Genomic DNA, 15959 nt, shown 5'->3' with positions numbered 1-15959 from the left:
CTCAGGGATGTCGGCTTCTCTTTGGTTCTCATAGGGACTGAGGGGCTGGCCAGCAGGTATTTCTTTTGCTTCAGCCTTGGTTTTACAGGGAAGCCAACCCTCAGGGCTTGTGAAACTCTGGTCTGTTCTTTGACCCCTCTGTGGCCAGCACTGTGCCAGCTCTGGGTTCAACACTTTACAGGAAGTATTTCTGCTAAGCTCTTTCACGGCCTTTGGAGATTGGTGTTGGTTCACAGCTAAACAAAATGGGGTCCAGGAAGCTGGCCCCTGAGCATTCAGAGCTGAACCCCGTGTCTCATACATGCAGCGTATGTTGGTGTAGTAGGTCTGTTTTCCTGGGTTAATTTTAAAATTGACAAAATTTGTTTTACAAAACTGTTTCTGATTGATCCAGAAGGCATGAGTCCCTCTGGCTGATTTACCTCCCTTGTACTCCAGGCTGGTCATGTCTGTGGAGATGACGTCGACCTCATAGATGGGCAGCCTACAGGATCTGTGAGGGTTTCATTTGGATACATGTCTACACTTGAGGACGCCCAGGCCTTTCTCAGGTTCATCATAGCTACCCGCCTGCGCTCACCAAGTGATCAGCTTCCGGCTGGTCCCAGGGAAGCTGGAGTCCCATCAGCAGAGGGCAAAGCCCAGGACATGCCTGCTGTCACAGACAGACATGTCCTGCCTCAGAATGACATCGGCACAGGCTCTGGGGTTTGCCCTGACTCTCATCCAGGTTCCAATGCCATGTGTTTGCATCCACCACAAAGTGAGGCCACCAGAAGCCAGCAGCTGTCTTTGGAAAAAGCTGCAGGTGCCCTGCATGGGGACCATGGGCCACGCGTTGTCACCAACCTTTACCTCTACCCCATCAAGTCCTGTGCTGCCTTTGAGGTAAGAGCTTTCGCTGCAGCACAGAAACTGCTTCTCTTTGCTTCCTTTTTGGGATTTTTTTGAGGGGGATAAATTGAAGAAAAGATGTAGCAGGTGAAGAAAAGCATGCAGAAATCAAAGTACTATGTCAGAGTTGTCGTATGAAATGTTGTTCTCATTCTCATTCTGCCTCTCTACCTACAGGCTGACTTCTGAACATGATTCTGCTCATGGGGACCCTGGGATGACCCTGTTTCTGAGTGTCACACACCTGTTAGTCATTATAGCTGTCACTTTCCTTGAATGCACGTGCTAGCTCCTTGCTGAAGCACTTAACATGCTTCATTTTATTTGATCCTTAAAGCAGCCACACGAGGTGAAGGGTGACATTATCCCTATTCCATAGATGTAGTTCATGAATGGATTAAGGTTCAGCACTCTGTTCAGGTCACCTGTAAACAAATGACAGAGCAAGGATTTGAACATGGGTCTGCTGACCTTTGGGTCCATGCTCTGAGATTTGTTCTGCTCAGAGCTTCCTACAGGAAAACTGTACCAGCCTTCTGTATCTATCTATGGTTCTGCATCTGTTGATTCAATCAACTTCAAATCAAAACAAATTATTTTAAGTGCATCTGTCGTTAGCATATATAGACTTTCTTTTTCCTTGTCATCATTCCCTAAACAACAGCACATAACAATTATATTGTGCTAGGTAGTACCAATAACCTGGAGTGTGAAAGTGCATGGGAGAATTTTTGCAGGTTATCTGCAAATACTGTACCACTAATCAAGGGGTTTGAGCATCCACAGATTTTGTGTCTATGTGGGGAGTCATGGAACCAATCCCCCACAGATATTGAAGGACAACATATGTTATATCTGCAAACATATTGGCTGGGCCCTCTTTGCACCTGGGGGACAGGAGTCTTCCCTTGTCTGGCAACTAGCCCTGGTTTCCAAGAAGCCATTTCTCCTGGTATGGCCAATCTGAGGCTCTCTTTCTATAATCTCCATGTGTGTCTCAAGTTCCAGGCAAATATTCCAGACTCCTAAGCCTCTGGGATGACAGGCTCTCTGGCTCCTCATTTGACATACCAAGGTCAGGGCTGTTTGTTGGCCTGTGTTTCAGAGTGGTCCCATAAGGGCCTGGCCTCCAGGCTAAGATCATAAACCAGCAAATTCACTTCTTCCTGAATGAACGCAGGTGAGGACTCCGTGTTCCCCTTACCAATGAGGGATCTGTTTTCATAGATGAGTTTTGTTCTCTAGGATAAGCAAAAAGATGGCCCAGGCAGGCATTGGTGTCCCATTTTACAGATGAGGATATGGAGACTCAGTAGAAATTTATTTTTCCATGAACCAATAGGCCTATAAGACTAGAGTTACAGAATGAGTCTTAACATCTCATTCCTCCAAACTGACCTGACCTGGTCCTAGAATGACCATTTCTTCACCCAGTTCTCTCTGTTGGAGAATAGTATTAGACATCAAGATCTGGGCAGTAGGTATAATTTGTATTTTGAAGGGAAATCTCGCTCCCTGCTGCCTCCATTTGCCTTGTTCTCTTCCTCCACTTTCTCCTCCTCCTCTCTTTCTTCCTTTGAGAATATGTGTTGAATTCATGAAGTCCATCTGGATTTGTGCAGCCCCTGTTCAATAATGTGAAGATCAGTTTTGCCTTGGTCTAAAATACTCCTACCTTTTGTTTAGGTGACCAAGTGGCCTGTAGGCAACCACGGGCTCCTGTATGACCGGAGCTGGATGGTTGTGAATCACAACGGCATTTGCCTGAGTCAGAAGCAGGAGCCCCGCCTCTGCCTGATCCAGCCCTTCATTGACCTGCAGCAAAGGATCATGGTCATCAAAGCACAAGGTCTAAAAGGGCTCCTTCCCACAGGGCGGCTTTCCTACTCGTGTGATGGGAATAGAATGGCTTTTTTTTTTTTTTTTAAAGTTTTTATTCTACTTAGTTGTACATGACAGCAGAATGCATTTCAATTCATTGTACATAAATGGAGAGCAACATTTCAATTCTCTGATTGTACACAGTGCAGAGATGCACCGTTTGTGCAATCATACATGTACCTAGGGTAATGATGTTCATGTCATTCCACCATCTTTCCTACCCTCATAACCCCCTCCACCCTCCCCTTTGCCTAATCAGAAGTTGGAATGGCTTTTCTTTTATTACATATTAAAATTATTCTAGACTAAGTGAAATGGTACCCAGCAAAATTTCCTTTTGTTTTGGAAAATTTCTTGGGAGAGGTGACAACCCGACCATTCAATCAGTAAGTAACTAGGTATAAACTTTGAAATTATATGATGCCCTTTTTACCTATATTCTTTTTTTAAAATATTTTTTTAGTTGTTGATAGACATTTTTTTAATTAATTTATATGCAGTGCTGAGAATGGAACTCAGTGCCTCACACATGCCAGGCAAGTGGCTACCACTGAGTCACAGCCTCAGCCCTTTACCTATATTCTTAATTCCTTCTCTTGTTATAATATGTACTGTAGGCATTAACTCTTCCTTTCTCAGTGTGTGGTGCTGGGACTCCAATCCAGGGCTTTGTGTATGCTCAGCAAGTGCTCTACCGTTGAGCTATGCCCCCAGTCCTAATTCTTCCTTGCTAATAATTTTTATTGTGAACTAACATACAGAAATGTATAGACCAGCTCTGTTCAGAACTTTCTGTGATGATGGGAATGTTCACTATCTGGTCCAATTGTTAACAACCAGTCACAGGTGGCTAGTGGGACACTGGAACTGACTCTTACAATTTATTCAATTAATTTAATTAGTTAAAGGTGTCTAGTGGTTAGTGTTGGACAGCAGAGGAGAATAACACAATAGACAATTATATCATCCACACTTCTAAAAAATCTTAACTCTTGGTCACATTTCCTTCAGATTCTTCTTTCCTCCTTTTTTTTTTTTTTAAAAAAAATAAAGAATAATAATAATAAATATTGCAAATAAAGTTGAATTTTTATTTGTTCTTTTTAGGTACACATGACAATAGAGTGTATTTTGACATATTGTACATATATGGAGTATAGTATATCCTAATTAGGATCCCATTCTTGTGGTTGTACATGATGTAGAGTTTCACTATGGTCTATTAATACACACATATAGGAAAGTTATATCTGATTCATTCCACTGTCTTTCCTATTCCCATTCCTTCTCTCTTCTCTTCATTCCTTTGTCTAATCCACTGAACTTCTATTCTTCCCTTCTCCCCCTGTTGTGTGTTAGCATCTGCATATCAGAGAGAATATTTGACCTTTGGTTTTGGGGATTGGCTTATTTCATTTAGCATGGTAGTCTCCAGATCCATTAATTTTCCAGCAAATGTCATAAAGTCATTTTTTTATGGTTGAGTAATGGTGTGTAAATATACCACATTTTCTTTATTTGTTCATCTGTTCAAGGGCACCTAGGTTGGTTCCACAGCTTAGCTATTGTGAATTGAGCTGCTATCAACATTGATGTGGCTGTGTCACTGTAGTATGCTGATTTAAGTTCTTTGGGTATAAACAGGAGTGGAATAGCTGGGTTAAATTACAAGTTTTTTGAGGAATATTCATACTATAAAGCTGAATTATTCTATGTACCTCTCCTAGGTCTTTTTGCTCCTCCTTCCTCACCCTACCTACCATTTACAGAATATTAAAATTTCTCTCCTAACTTGTAACTGATCTTTTGTGACATCACATTTTCATATATATACATATATTTGAAATTTTATTTTATTTTTTATTTTTACATGGTGCTGCGGATCAAACCCAGTGCCTTACACATGCTAGGCAAGTGCTGTACCACTGAGCTACCACTGCAGCCCCACATTGTTATATATGTATGATTGTTTTCTTGGCTGTATGTTCTTCTGTTCCAAGTTTTTTTTTTTCCTTGAGCCAATAGGCCAATATTACTAGAGTTACAGAAGAAGTCTTGTGAGCTCATTCTTCCAAACTGGTGGACAACTCTTGGCCTTCTGTTCTCCCATATGTGTGTAGCCAACTCCATAATCCACATACAGAACAACTCCATCACCCCCAAAGAATTCCCTTATGCTAGTTCTCTGTAGTCTCCCCTTCCCTGCTCTTAACACCTGGCAACCAGTGATCTGCTCTCCATCACTGTAGGTTTATCTTTTTGAGAATGTTCTATCCACAGAATCATACAGTATGTGATCTTTTCAGATTACCTTCTTTCACTCAGCATGATGCCTTTGAAATCCACCCCAGTTACTCAATGTAACAATGTAACAGTAGTTCATTCTTCTTGATTGCAGAGTAGTATTCCAAGGTATGGAAGTAGCAGAGTGTATTTATCCATCTATTCATTGAAGAATATTTGAATTGTTTCTAGTTTTAAATAATTTTTTTAATTTTTGCTTGTTCACTATTTTTGAGTAGACAAATGGTATCTTATTTAAAAAGTGAGTTTCTTTTGTTCCAACCTTTGTCTCCAGTGTCTTGGGAACCCTTCCTGAGACATCTCAGTATGTATAAGCCATTATGTACAAATAGCCTCCAGCCAGGTCTGCAAACACCAATGGACTGACCAGCCCTGGGGGCTTGTGGCTGGACAGCAGCCTCCTGGAAACTAGGCCTTGTGCCACACATAAGCCAAATATTGTGTTGCCCTTGACTCTGGCTGTTGGACACAGGATTATAGAAATTGGAGGTGTGGTTAATTTTCCCCTCCCCTGGAGGCATTACAGATAGCACTGTCCAGTTTTGAGCAATTATGAATAGAACCAATGTGAACATGCATGTGCAGATATTTGGGTGATAAGAAGTTTTTATTTCTCTAAAAAATAACTAGGAGTGAATTGCTGAGTAATACAGCAAGAATATGTTTATCTTGAAAAGAAACTGCCCAACTATTTCTTAGAGTTGTACCATCTTGCATTCCCAGCAAAATTGGGATTGTCCGAATATTTTTTAAAATTTTTAAACATTTATTTTTATTTTTAAAATTTGTTCTTTTTAGTTATACATGACAGTAGAGTACTGTCATGTATAACTAAAAAGAACAAATTTATACAAACATGGAGTACATTCTTATTCTAATTAGGATCCCAGTCTTATGGAGGCACATGATGTGGAGATTCACTGTGGTTCATTTATATATGATCAAAAGAAAGTGAAGTCCGATTTATTCCACTGACTTTCCAATTTCCTGTCCCCCTCCCTTCCCTTCATTTTCTTTTGTCTAATCTACTGAACTTTTATTTTTCCCCTACCCCTCTTGTGTGTTCGCATCCACATATCAGAAAGTACATTTGACCTTTGTTTTTTTTGGGATTGGCTTATTTCACTTAGCATGGTAGTCTCCAGATCCATCCATTTTCTAGCAAATGTCACAGAGTCATTATTTTTTTATGGCTGAGTGATATTCCATTACATATATAGGACACCTAAGTTGGTTCCACAGCTTAGCTATTGTGTATTGAGATGCTGTCAACCTTGATGTGACTGTGTCACTGTAGTATGCTGATTTTTTAAGTCTTTTATGTATATAGTGAGGCATGTGATAACTGGGTCAAATGGTGGTTCATTTTAATGAAAGTGTAATATTATTTCATGGTTTAGTTTTCATTTACTTATGTCTAATGATGTCAAGTATCTTTTGGGGGTATTATTTATGCCCTTTACATTCTTTTGACCCCTGAATTACCTAGAAGTGTTGTTTAAGTTCTAAATGTTTGGAGATTTTCTTCTTATCTATTATTGATTTGAATTCCATTAAACTCTCCAAAAGAGAAACATACTCTGTATGATTTTAATTCATTAAAGTTTGCAAAGGTTTGGTTTATGATCCAGGATATCTTCTGTTTCCATGAACATCTCCTGTGTATTCTGCTGTTATTGGGTGGAATTTTCTACAAATGTCAATTAGATCCAGTTGGTTGATGGTATTATCCAGTGTTTCTATGTAGTTGCTGATTTTTCTGCCTATTAGCTCTATTTTATCACTGAGAGGAGTGTAATTATGGCTTTGTCTAATTTTCCTGAATATTTCTGTTAGTTTTGCTTTACTCAGTATTATATCTTCTTGGTGGATTGTCCCTGTTTAAGTAATCTCCCTCTTTGTACATGGTAATCTTCCTTGTTCCAAACTGTGAAGTATGAAATTATCTATCTGATATTACAAGTGACCCCAGCTGTCTCTTGATTTGTTGGCCTGGTATATCATTTTCTATCCTTTTATTTTTTCTAACTTTGTTGCTATTTACTTAACATACCTTGAAATTCATCTATTTAATAAAGTTTACAGTCAGTGTTTTCTTTAGTGTACTCTCAAGGCTGTATAACCTTTACCACAACCAATTTTAGAACATTTTCATCAACCCCAAGAAGAAGAAACTCTGTGCCCATTTGTAGTCACTTCCCATTCCCAGGCTCATTTCCAGTCTTTGGCAACCACTAACCTACTTTCTGTTTCTATGTATTTTCACATTGTAAATATTTCACATGGATTGAATCATACAATATGTGATAAGCTTGTTCACTTGACATAGTGTTTTCCAGAGGCATTCATGTTGTAGCATGATCAGTACTTCATTTTTATTGTGGAATAATGTCCCACTGTATGGTGTGCCATATCCACTCATCACTTGGTGGTTATTATATTGTTTCCTAAATTATTGTCCATTTGTATATCTTTTTCAAAAGAATCGCTTTGATTTTTTTTTTTTGCCTGTTTTAAAGTGGATAATTCGTCCTTTTTATTATTGACTCGTGAGACTATATGTTCTGGATACAAGTCCAGAACTTTACAATTCTTTCAAAAGTATTTGATTTTTTTACTTAAATTTTTTTTTGTACCAGGGATTGAATCCAAGGGCACTAAACCACTGACCTATATCCCCAGCCCTTTTTATTTTATTCTTAATTTTAAGGCAGGGTATTCCTAAATTGCTCAGGGCCTCTTTAAGTTGATGAAGTTGTTTTTGAATTTGTGTTCCTCCTGCCTCAGTCTCCTGAGCCTTTGGGATTACAGGTGTGCACTACCACACCTGGCTAATTTTTGACAATTTGATTATTTGTGTCATAGTGTGCATGTCTTTAGGTAAATTTTATTTAGTGTTTTGGGAGTTTCTCAGATCTGGATGTCCATTTGCTTCCCTGTATTTGGGAAGGTTTCAGCCATTATATCTTTGAATAAACTTTTTGTTCTTTTCTTCTCTTTGGACTCCCATAATGGGTATACTGATCTACTTGATGGTGTCTCATAATTCCCTAAATTTTTTTCTTCTTTCTTTTTTGCCCCCTCTGAATGAATTTTTTTGCAGGACACATGCTTAAGTTTACTCATCCATTCTTCTGCTTATCTAGTTTGCAGTTGAAATTTTTTTTTTTAGTTCAGTTATTTTGTTCTTTAGCTCTATAATTTTGGTCTGGTACTTTTTAATTTTTTATCTCTTTGTTAATATATTCACTTTGTTCATGAATTGTGTTCTCTCTCTCTCTCTCAATTGTAGATGGATACACAATACCTTTATTTATTTATATGTGTTATATGTGGTGCTGAGGATTGAACCCAGTGCCTCACATGTGCAAAGCAAGTGCTCTACCACTGAGCCACAACCCTAGCCCATGAATTGCCCTCTTTATCTTGGTATCTTTTATAAGAGTTTGAGAAATATTCTTTATCAGGTAAATCATATAGCTCCATTTCATTAGGGTCAGTTTCTGGAAATTTCTCTTATTCCTTTGTTTGGAACATCTTTTTCTGATTTTTTCATTTTTCTCAGCTCTCTATGTTGGTGTCTGTGTATTAGACAAAGAAAAAACCTCTCACAGTCTTCATGAACAAGCCTCATATGGGAGAAGACCCTTACCAATGAGCCCAGCTAGAGATTCAGGGTCACTACTAACTCTTTCTCTCCCTTAACAGAAGTTGGCAGCTTTGGATTTTTGTCTGTTTGCTCTGAGAATAGGGAGGATCAATGGCATCTACCAGTTCAAGTTTCTGCCTCCCTTCTCCCCTTGGTGGCTTAACTATGCCAAACTCATGCATAGCTCCAGGCTCCAAGCTATGAAGGCAGAAGCCAATCCTCTGGGGAGTTCCCTTGGAAAAGTTGGGTACTGACTATGTAAACCAACCCTTTCCCTTTCCTAGGTGAAGCTGAGAGATAGGGGGGGTTCTTTTCCTAATTATATGGTGCTGCACTAGGAACAGGGTCTCTAGGGATTAGGTGTAGCAAATCTCTCTGCTGGCTTCAATGTTTTCCCAGGGTAAAGAAGCCTTTTATTAAATTTCTGATTTCCTGTTTCTTCTAATAATTGTGGTTTTGTTATATTCCTTTCCAATTTTTATTTCTCTTTTTCTTACATGAGCACATTTTTCTAAGTTTTCTTTGGTAATGTTGAATGGAGCAGTAGTGGGACTGACTCGAATGGAAAGTTTCCGATATTTCAAAAATAAGAATGATGTTTACTTTGGAGTTTTAAAAGATTTATTTTTTTTCAGGCTAAAGTAGTTCTTATTTTATAAAACTTTTATCAAGATTAATTGTCCATTCTTAGAAAGATAATCTGTTGGTTATCCTATTTTTCTCCCACAGTCTATTAATGAGATATTTTACATTTGTGGATTTTTTTATATTGAGTATCCCTGATATCCTGAGAAAGAAAAATACTACTTGGCAGTAATTTTTTTTTCTTTTCTTGTGGTACTAAGGATTGAACTCAGGGTCTTGTGCATGCTAGGCAACTTCTATACCATGGAGCTACATCCCCAGTTATTGGCAGTAATTTTTAAATACATTCCTGGGTTTCATATTTTTGTATCTATTTTTGTCACTGAGAATGATATATAATGTTCTCTTATTGGACCCTTATTGTTCAAGTTCAGGTACCCAGGATATTAACATGTTAATTATTGTTATTTTTCCAATGCATGTATGTTACACACTCTTTTATAAAGAAGAAAGTATAACTTTCCAATCCTGCTGACAAAGTAAGTTTTATTGTTATCATTATTAGTTTTTTTTTTTTTGCAATAATGATGATTGATGCAGGAATACAATTTGATGCTGATTCCCAGGGATTGAGAATTTTGACACTCTATGCTGATGTCTTTATGGAATGCAACTTCATGCCTGATTGCTTATTTCTAAAGATTTTAATGTACCTTAGGGCTGGGGTTGTAGCTCAGTGAAAGAGCGCTTGCCTAGCATGTGTGAGGCACTGGGTTCGATTCTCAGCACCACACACAAATAAATAAAATAAAGGTCCATCAACAGCTAAAAGATATTTTAAAAATATTGAAAAAATAAAGAATTTAAGGTGGCTTAGAGAACAATGATCACAGGATGTGGGGTAAAATGGAATAGAGAAATCTTTCAAAGTAATTTGCAGATTATGGATGCAGTTGTCCCTACATAGAATCTTTCATGAGAAAATTGCTTAAAGCACATGCTCTTGGTGGCTGAAGAAAATCTTTGTGTTATTAAAAGGTTTCCAGGACCCAGACCCTTTCTTGATGCAACCAAATTCCAGTGTCATTGAAATTCCTGTGTATTTCAGGGCAACGGGCTTTTCTTGCATAGCTGTTCTTTGTACGTAATGATGTTTGTCTTCATCTTTGTTCACTAGGGATGGAACCTATAGAGGTGCCTCTTGAGGAAGACAGTAAACAGGCTCAGATTTGCCAGAGCAAGGTCTGTGCTGACAGGTGAGACTCTGAAGCAGGTAAAATCCTGGCTGTGTTGGCAGGGTGGCATGGAGGGGGACGAGGGCATTGCCCTGAGGAGCCCCTCGTTGGCCACACCCTCCATCCACTCTGCTGCATGCTGCACCCTGATCACATGGGCTCCATGGAATTCTTTTTTAAAAAATATTTATTTTTTAGGTGTAGATGGACACAACACAATGCCTTTTATTTTTATGTGGTGCTGAGGATCAAACCCGGGTCCCACCTGTGCTAGGAGAGTGCTCTATCGCTGAGCCACAATCCCAGCCCCTCCATGGTATTCTTCACACCTACCAATCATGCTCCTTTATCAAGTCTTTGTGCTCGCTGTCCCTTCTGTTTGGAATGTTCTTCCACTGCTTAGAACTCTACAGGGCTCATTCTCTCCCTCCCTCAGGGCTCTGCCCCAAAGCCTCCTTCTCAGATAAACACCTGACCACCCACAGAAGTTGGCTTCACCTCTCTATTTGCCCTGCTGTATTTGTGTCCTTCTCATTTATTGTTTCCCACATATTGTGTGTGTTTATTTGTTTTGAGTTTCTCCCACTAGAATGTCTGTGTTCTCCCTGCAGAGTGTGGAACACTGCTAGGTAGAGGGCCGGAATAGTTTGGAGGCTACTGCAATAGTCCAGAGCAATCCGATGGGGAGGGAAGCAGCTTGGCTCACATTTTGCAAAGACTGGCTGGTGGGTGGAGAATAGGTAGAAGAGAGAGAGGTGTAGGCAGGAAGGCCAGCTGAGCAGCTGTGCTAGCAACACAGGTAAGATGAGGGGGAGGACGAGGGTCAGAGAGAAAATCAGGTAGGCATCAGAGGTATTCTACAAACAGAAACACCATAACCTGGACTAGCTGATGGGTTGGGTGAGAAGGCTGAGGGCAAAGGGGGTGTCAGGATGTCCCCAGGTTTCTAAAGTAGAGTGTCCAGGTGGTGACTCATATATACCATATAATAGTGAAGTATTACTTAATCTGGGTTGTTGATGATAAATCATCTGCTAAAGTCTAGGAAATGTAGAGTGGGATTCAATGTGACAGCACTTCTTTTTTATTTCTTTTCTTTAAAATTTTTTTTTTTTTTAGTTGTAGATGGACACAATACCTTTATTTTATTTTTATGTGGTGCTGAGGATCAAACTTAGTGCCTCACACATGCTAGGCAAGTGCTCTACCACTGAGCCACACCCCCAGCCCTCTTTTTGATTTCTTGATGGTACATGTTTGTTTATAAATCTCTTTACTGAGTACATCAAATGTCTGCACCCCTTGTGATCTTAATTGAAAATGTGAAATAGCTTTCCAATCTTATGGAAAACCTATGCCATCTAATACCAACCAATTCTACGCCTGCCCCCACAATAACAGCTGACTATGTAACAGTTCAGTAAATAATGAAAAGTTTTCATATGTTAATTACCTACTAGCTAGCACAAGGAACTTGATAGTGGGTAGGTCTAGTAGGTGGTAATACTGCATGGATATCAAACCAGATTACGTTTTTATCTGCACTGCTGTGAACATACACAATCATACAAATCATGATGTAATATATTAAATACTAAAGTTACATTCAAATAAGATTCAAGACATTGGTGTCCCTGGGTGGAGGATCCCTTTGGGACTCTGAGGGGCCACATCCCCAGGAAAGTGCTTGAGGGAGCTTGTGAGATGACAGTCAGTACAGTTGAGCATCTTGGGCCCAGTCTCCACTCTGGAGGCTGAGGAGTGGAGCAGCTCTGCCTTTTCTTCCTGGCACTTTGCACCAGCTTAACTATTTTGGCCAATGTAGACATTCATTCTAGTGCATTTTCAGTTAGGACAATGATTTTTGGGCAAATATTTTTTTTTTTTTTTACATGTTGCTACAGCAAATCTTCTGATAGAAATCTTGCCATCTAAGAACATGCTCAGTTATTTATCAGGCTCATTCCTGATTGTACATTTCGCTTGGCTGCATTGTGAGGAATGCAGTGTTTTGGTTAATAAAGCTTTTTGGATAACTAAAGGTTAGATGTATTTACCGTTGGAACATCAGTACTAAAATAAGGAACATGGACTTGGGTTTCAAAGCACAGGAGAGAGAGCAGCAAAGAGGTTTCCTGCTCTCTTGCCACCTGCTACTTCAGGATGTCTTCTCCTTAGGGGCTTGTGCAATATTCTATTTTTAATCTGACTATATAAAAGTTCATCTTTTTCTTTACTTTTTTTTTCTTGCCAGAGTAAACACTTACGACTGTGGAGAAAAAGTTGCAAGCTGGTTGTCAAAGTTTTTTGGCCGTCCATGTCACTTAATCAAACAAAGTTCAAGCTTCCAGCGAAATGCAAAGAAGAAACTTGGAAAAGGTATTACATTTTGGATGGATTCTTAAAGAAGAGACCCTTTCCTCTGGCTTACTCTGCACGTGTCAAAATCAGCTGATGAAATTGATTTAGAGGGCTACTTTCACACATGCAGAAAGCAGGGGTGGTCCCCCCTTAGCAGAAAGCTGCTGTGGTGACCCCAGATCAGTGGAAGAGTGGATGCCATGATCCCCCAAGGAGGTCAAGGAGGGCTTAGCACCAACTTCCCGATCCCTGCTCAAGCCTTCAGCCTCCGTCCCATATGTTTAGAAGCACAATTCAGTTGTGGCTTGCTGTGTCCTCAGATCAGATCTGGAAACAAAGAATACTGGGTTTTTAGTTATGTCACCAAAGAGACCTGAAACCTTGACAAATCCTAGAACCCCCTGGTGCCTCAGCTTCTGTAAATCTTAACTACTCAACTTTTAAGCATTTTGAAATTTTCCCCACTGTGAGCCATTGTTATAATGAAGTGAAACAGTACAGAATAAGGTTCTTGGAAAGTCCACTGGTCCTTGTGTGCAGAAAAGATCCTTTTCAGGTGTCACTCAAATGTCACCTTCTCAGGGAAACCTTGCAGCCCACCCCCTGCAGAATTGGTCTGTGCTTGAACCTCCTCAGTGGCCTTCCCTGTTAGATTTTGTAAATGGGCTTTTCTCATTTTGTTCATCCTGTGTGATTTTCACTATTCTTTGTTCTGTTTTCCTTCTCCTAGAATGTAAACTCTGTGAGAACAGGGATTGTTGTCTGTTCCCTTTGGTGCTGTATCTTGGAGCAGAACCTAGCATGTAATAGTTGCTCAGTAAGTGCTAGATGAATGACTGAATGGATCATAGTTACATTGCCAGTTGATTTAGAGATGAGCTGGCCTAATGACCAGTCCCAGAGAGACTGGCTTGTAAATATGAACAGCATTTTGACTATTAATGATCAATTACCAGGGGCCTTCCTAGGTTAATCTATGAATCCTTGAAAATTTCTGATGTAGAGAGGAGTCAAAGGGTATAATCTATTTAGACTTTTAAAAGTTTTGGAAGGAATTTGACTTGCTGTGTGATGGGGAAGGGACAATTTCATGCTTATTTCATTGACGAGATTAATTGGTAGCATTTGGATGTGGGTAAACTTCAAGACATGATTAAAGGGGAGAAAGAAATGGGCATTTCCATGGGTAGAGAAATGCAAGTGTGGGATTTTTCAGGATTGGTACCACTTTTATAAATTATCTGGAGAATGAGCAGCAGTGAAATCTCTAAGTTCCAATCATTCAAAGCTCCTGCTGCAGAGCTGGGTTTGGCTGGGTCCTGGGAGGCTGGCTGAGAGTATTGCGCCTTGTTCCTGGTCCTGTGAGATGACTTCTCTGTAGACAGCCACACTACAACATAAAGAATGTCACGTCATGAAGGTCCACATGAAGGGCACAGGGGTGTGGGAGAATCCTCTGCACTTAAAATGAACCAGAGGGCTTCAGAGGAGTGTACAGTTACATTTTAACAGGAAGCAGGGGTTTTCCAGAGGTGGGAAGGTTGCTCTGGAGCAGTGGGAGCAGGTGGCAGAGTTTAGGAGGGTCCAATGTGGGCAGGGGAGTGCAGCAGGAGAGCTGGAGAGAAGGAATGTGTGCCACTGAGGGGTCAGTGCTTTATCTTGTGGCTGCAGGACTCATTAGTGAATTTTTAATGGGGGCATTTCATGACCCCACTTGTGTTAGAAAGATACTTCTGGCTTGGCATGGGGGCAGCATCAGCGCAGGAGACTTGGAAATCAGAGATTCAGCGGGAGTTTGGGGCCTGGGTGTGGCAAAGGTGTTAGGTTCAGACACAAGCCTGTCACCTGCACCTCAGATCTTTAAACATTTTTGCATTGGCACATCTTAGGAGTCTTTTTAAAAGTCACATTCCCCTCTTGTATATTTTTACATCCTTTAAATTTTTAAAATATTCTAAACAGTTGAAAAGGATGTTATTTCTAACACATTATAAATATTATCATTTTAAGGTAAAAGTTGTTTGGGGCTTTTTTCAACATAACCAGTGAAATCTTAATTCTATACAATTTGAATCTCGTGAGTATTCTTTTTTATATGTCTTTTAATGAACAGAAATTTTCTTTCTTTTTTTTTTTTTTTTTGGTGGAGGGGTGGGTACCAGGGATTGAACTCGGGGGCACTCCACCACTGAGCCACATCCCCAGCCCTATTTTGTATTTTATTTAGAGACAGGGTCTCACTGAGTTGCTTAGCATCTCGCTTTTGCTGAGGCTGGCTTTGAACTTGTGATCCTCTTGCCTCAGCCTCCTAGGCTGCTGGGATTATAGGTATGCGCCACCGCATCCGGTTCCTTTTCCTTCTTCAACTTTTATTTTCTTCCCACTTCTTCTACAGAATTTTATCTTAGTGTTTTATATTTTATGCTTGAAGTCTTTTATTGATCACCCTATCACATTTGTATAAAACTAAAATTGAAATATATTAAATTTATTTTGGAGTTTTCTGTGATCATAAAACTCTATGTGTGTTAGGAAATTATTATTTTTTGGATTGAGTTTTTATTATAATTTAAACAGTATCCAATTGATGAAAGCAATATAAGTATATTATATATTTTGAAAACCACTTATTAAACATAAAAGTAAAAACTGCTGAAAATTAATCCTTTACAGAACCAGCTGGGTTCCCAGTCACTGGTTCCCACATCTGTGAATGAGTCACTTATGGCCAGACCTGTTTATGCTCAGCATGGCTCTCTTCTGAGAAACCTCATTTCAGTAATAATGAGGGGTTGGGGGGGCAGGAAGGAGGTTTTGGTTACCATACTGTCACTCAAACCTTTCTTCTGAACTTCGTGACTGAAGCACAGGGATCTAACATTAAAATGCCTTTAATCATCTGTCACTTGAAAACTTACTTAGGTTCTTTAGTTTTGTGTTTCAGTGAAGAATTAGAGTCCATTGGACTTACCGGGAGGGTCATTTGCCCAAAACTTTGGAGACATTTTCTCAGCCCTGGCTCCAGGGTTTTGAATGGGGCTTTTGTTTGC

At 39.7% G+C, this 15959-nt stretch overlaps 1 protein-coding gene across 1 annotated transcript in view; it reads left to right on the top strand.

Annotated features, from left to right (window-relative positions):
• Nucleotides 1–15959, top strand: part of Mocos (molybdenum cofactor sulfurase) — a 48694-nt gene that overhangs the window by 21208 nt on the left and 11527 nt on the right. Inside the window, exons 8-11 of the mRNA XM_027935752.2 lie at nt 439–888; nt 2581–2743; nt 10491–10569; nt 12803–12927. Of these exons, the coding sequence (XP_027791553.2) occupies nt 439–888; nt 2581–2743; nt 10491–10569; nt 12803–12927 (817 nt within the window). The remainder of the gene's footprint in view (nt 1–438; nt 889–2580; nt 2744–10490; nt 10570–12802; nt 12928–15959) is intronic.

Source organism: Marmota flaviventris, chromosome 16 (genome assembly GCF_047511675.1).
Source record: "Marmota flaviventris isolate mMarFla1 chromosome 16, mMarFla1.hap1, whole genome shotgun sequence".
Lineage (NCBI taxonomy): Eukaryota > Metazoa > Chordata > Mammalia > Rodentia > Sciuridae > Marmota > Marmota flaviventris.
Note: the sequence above shows the minus strand (reverse complement) of the source record. Positions and strands in the feature narration are given on the sequence as shown.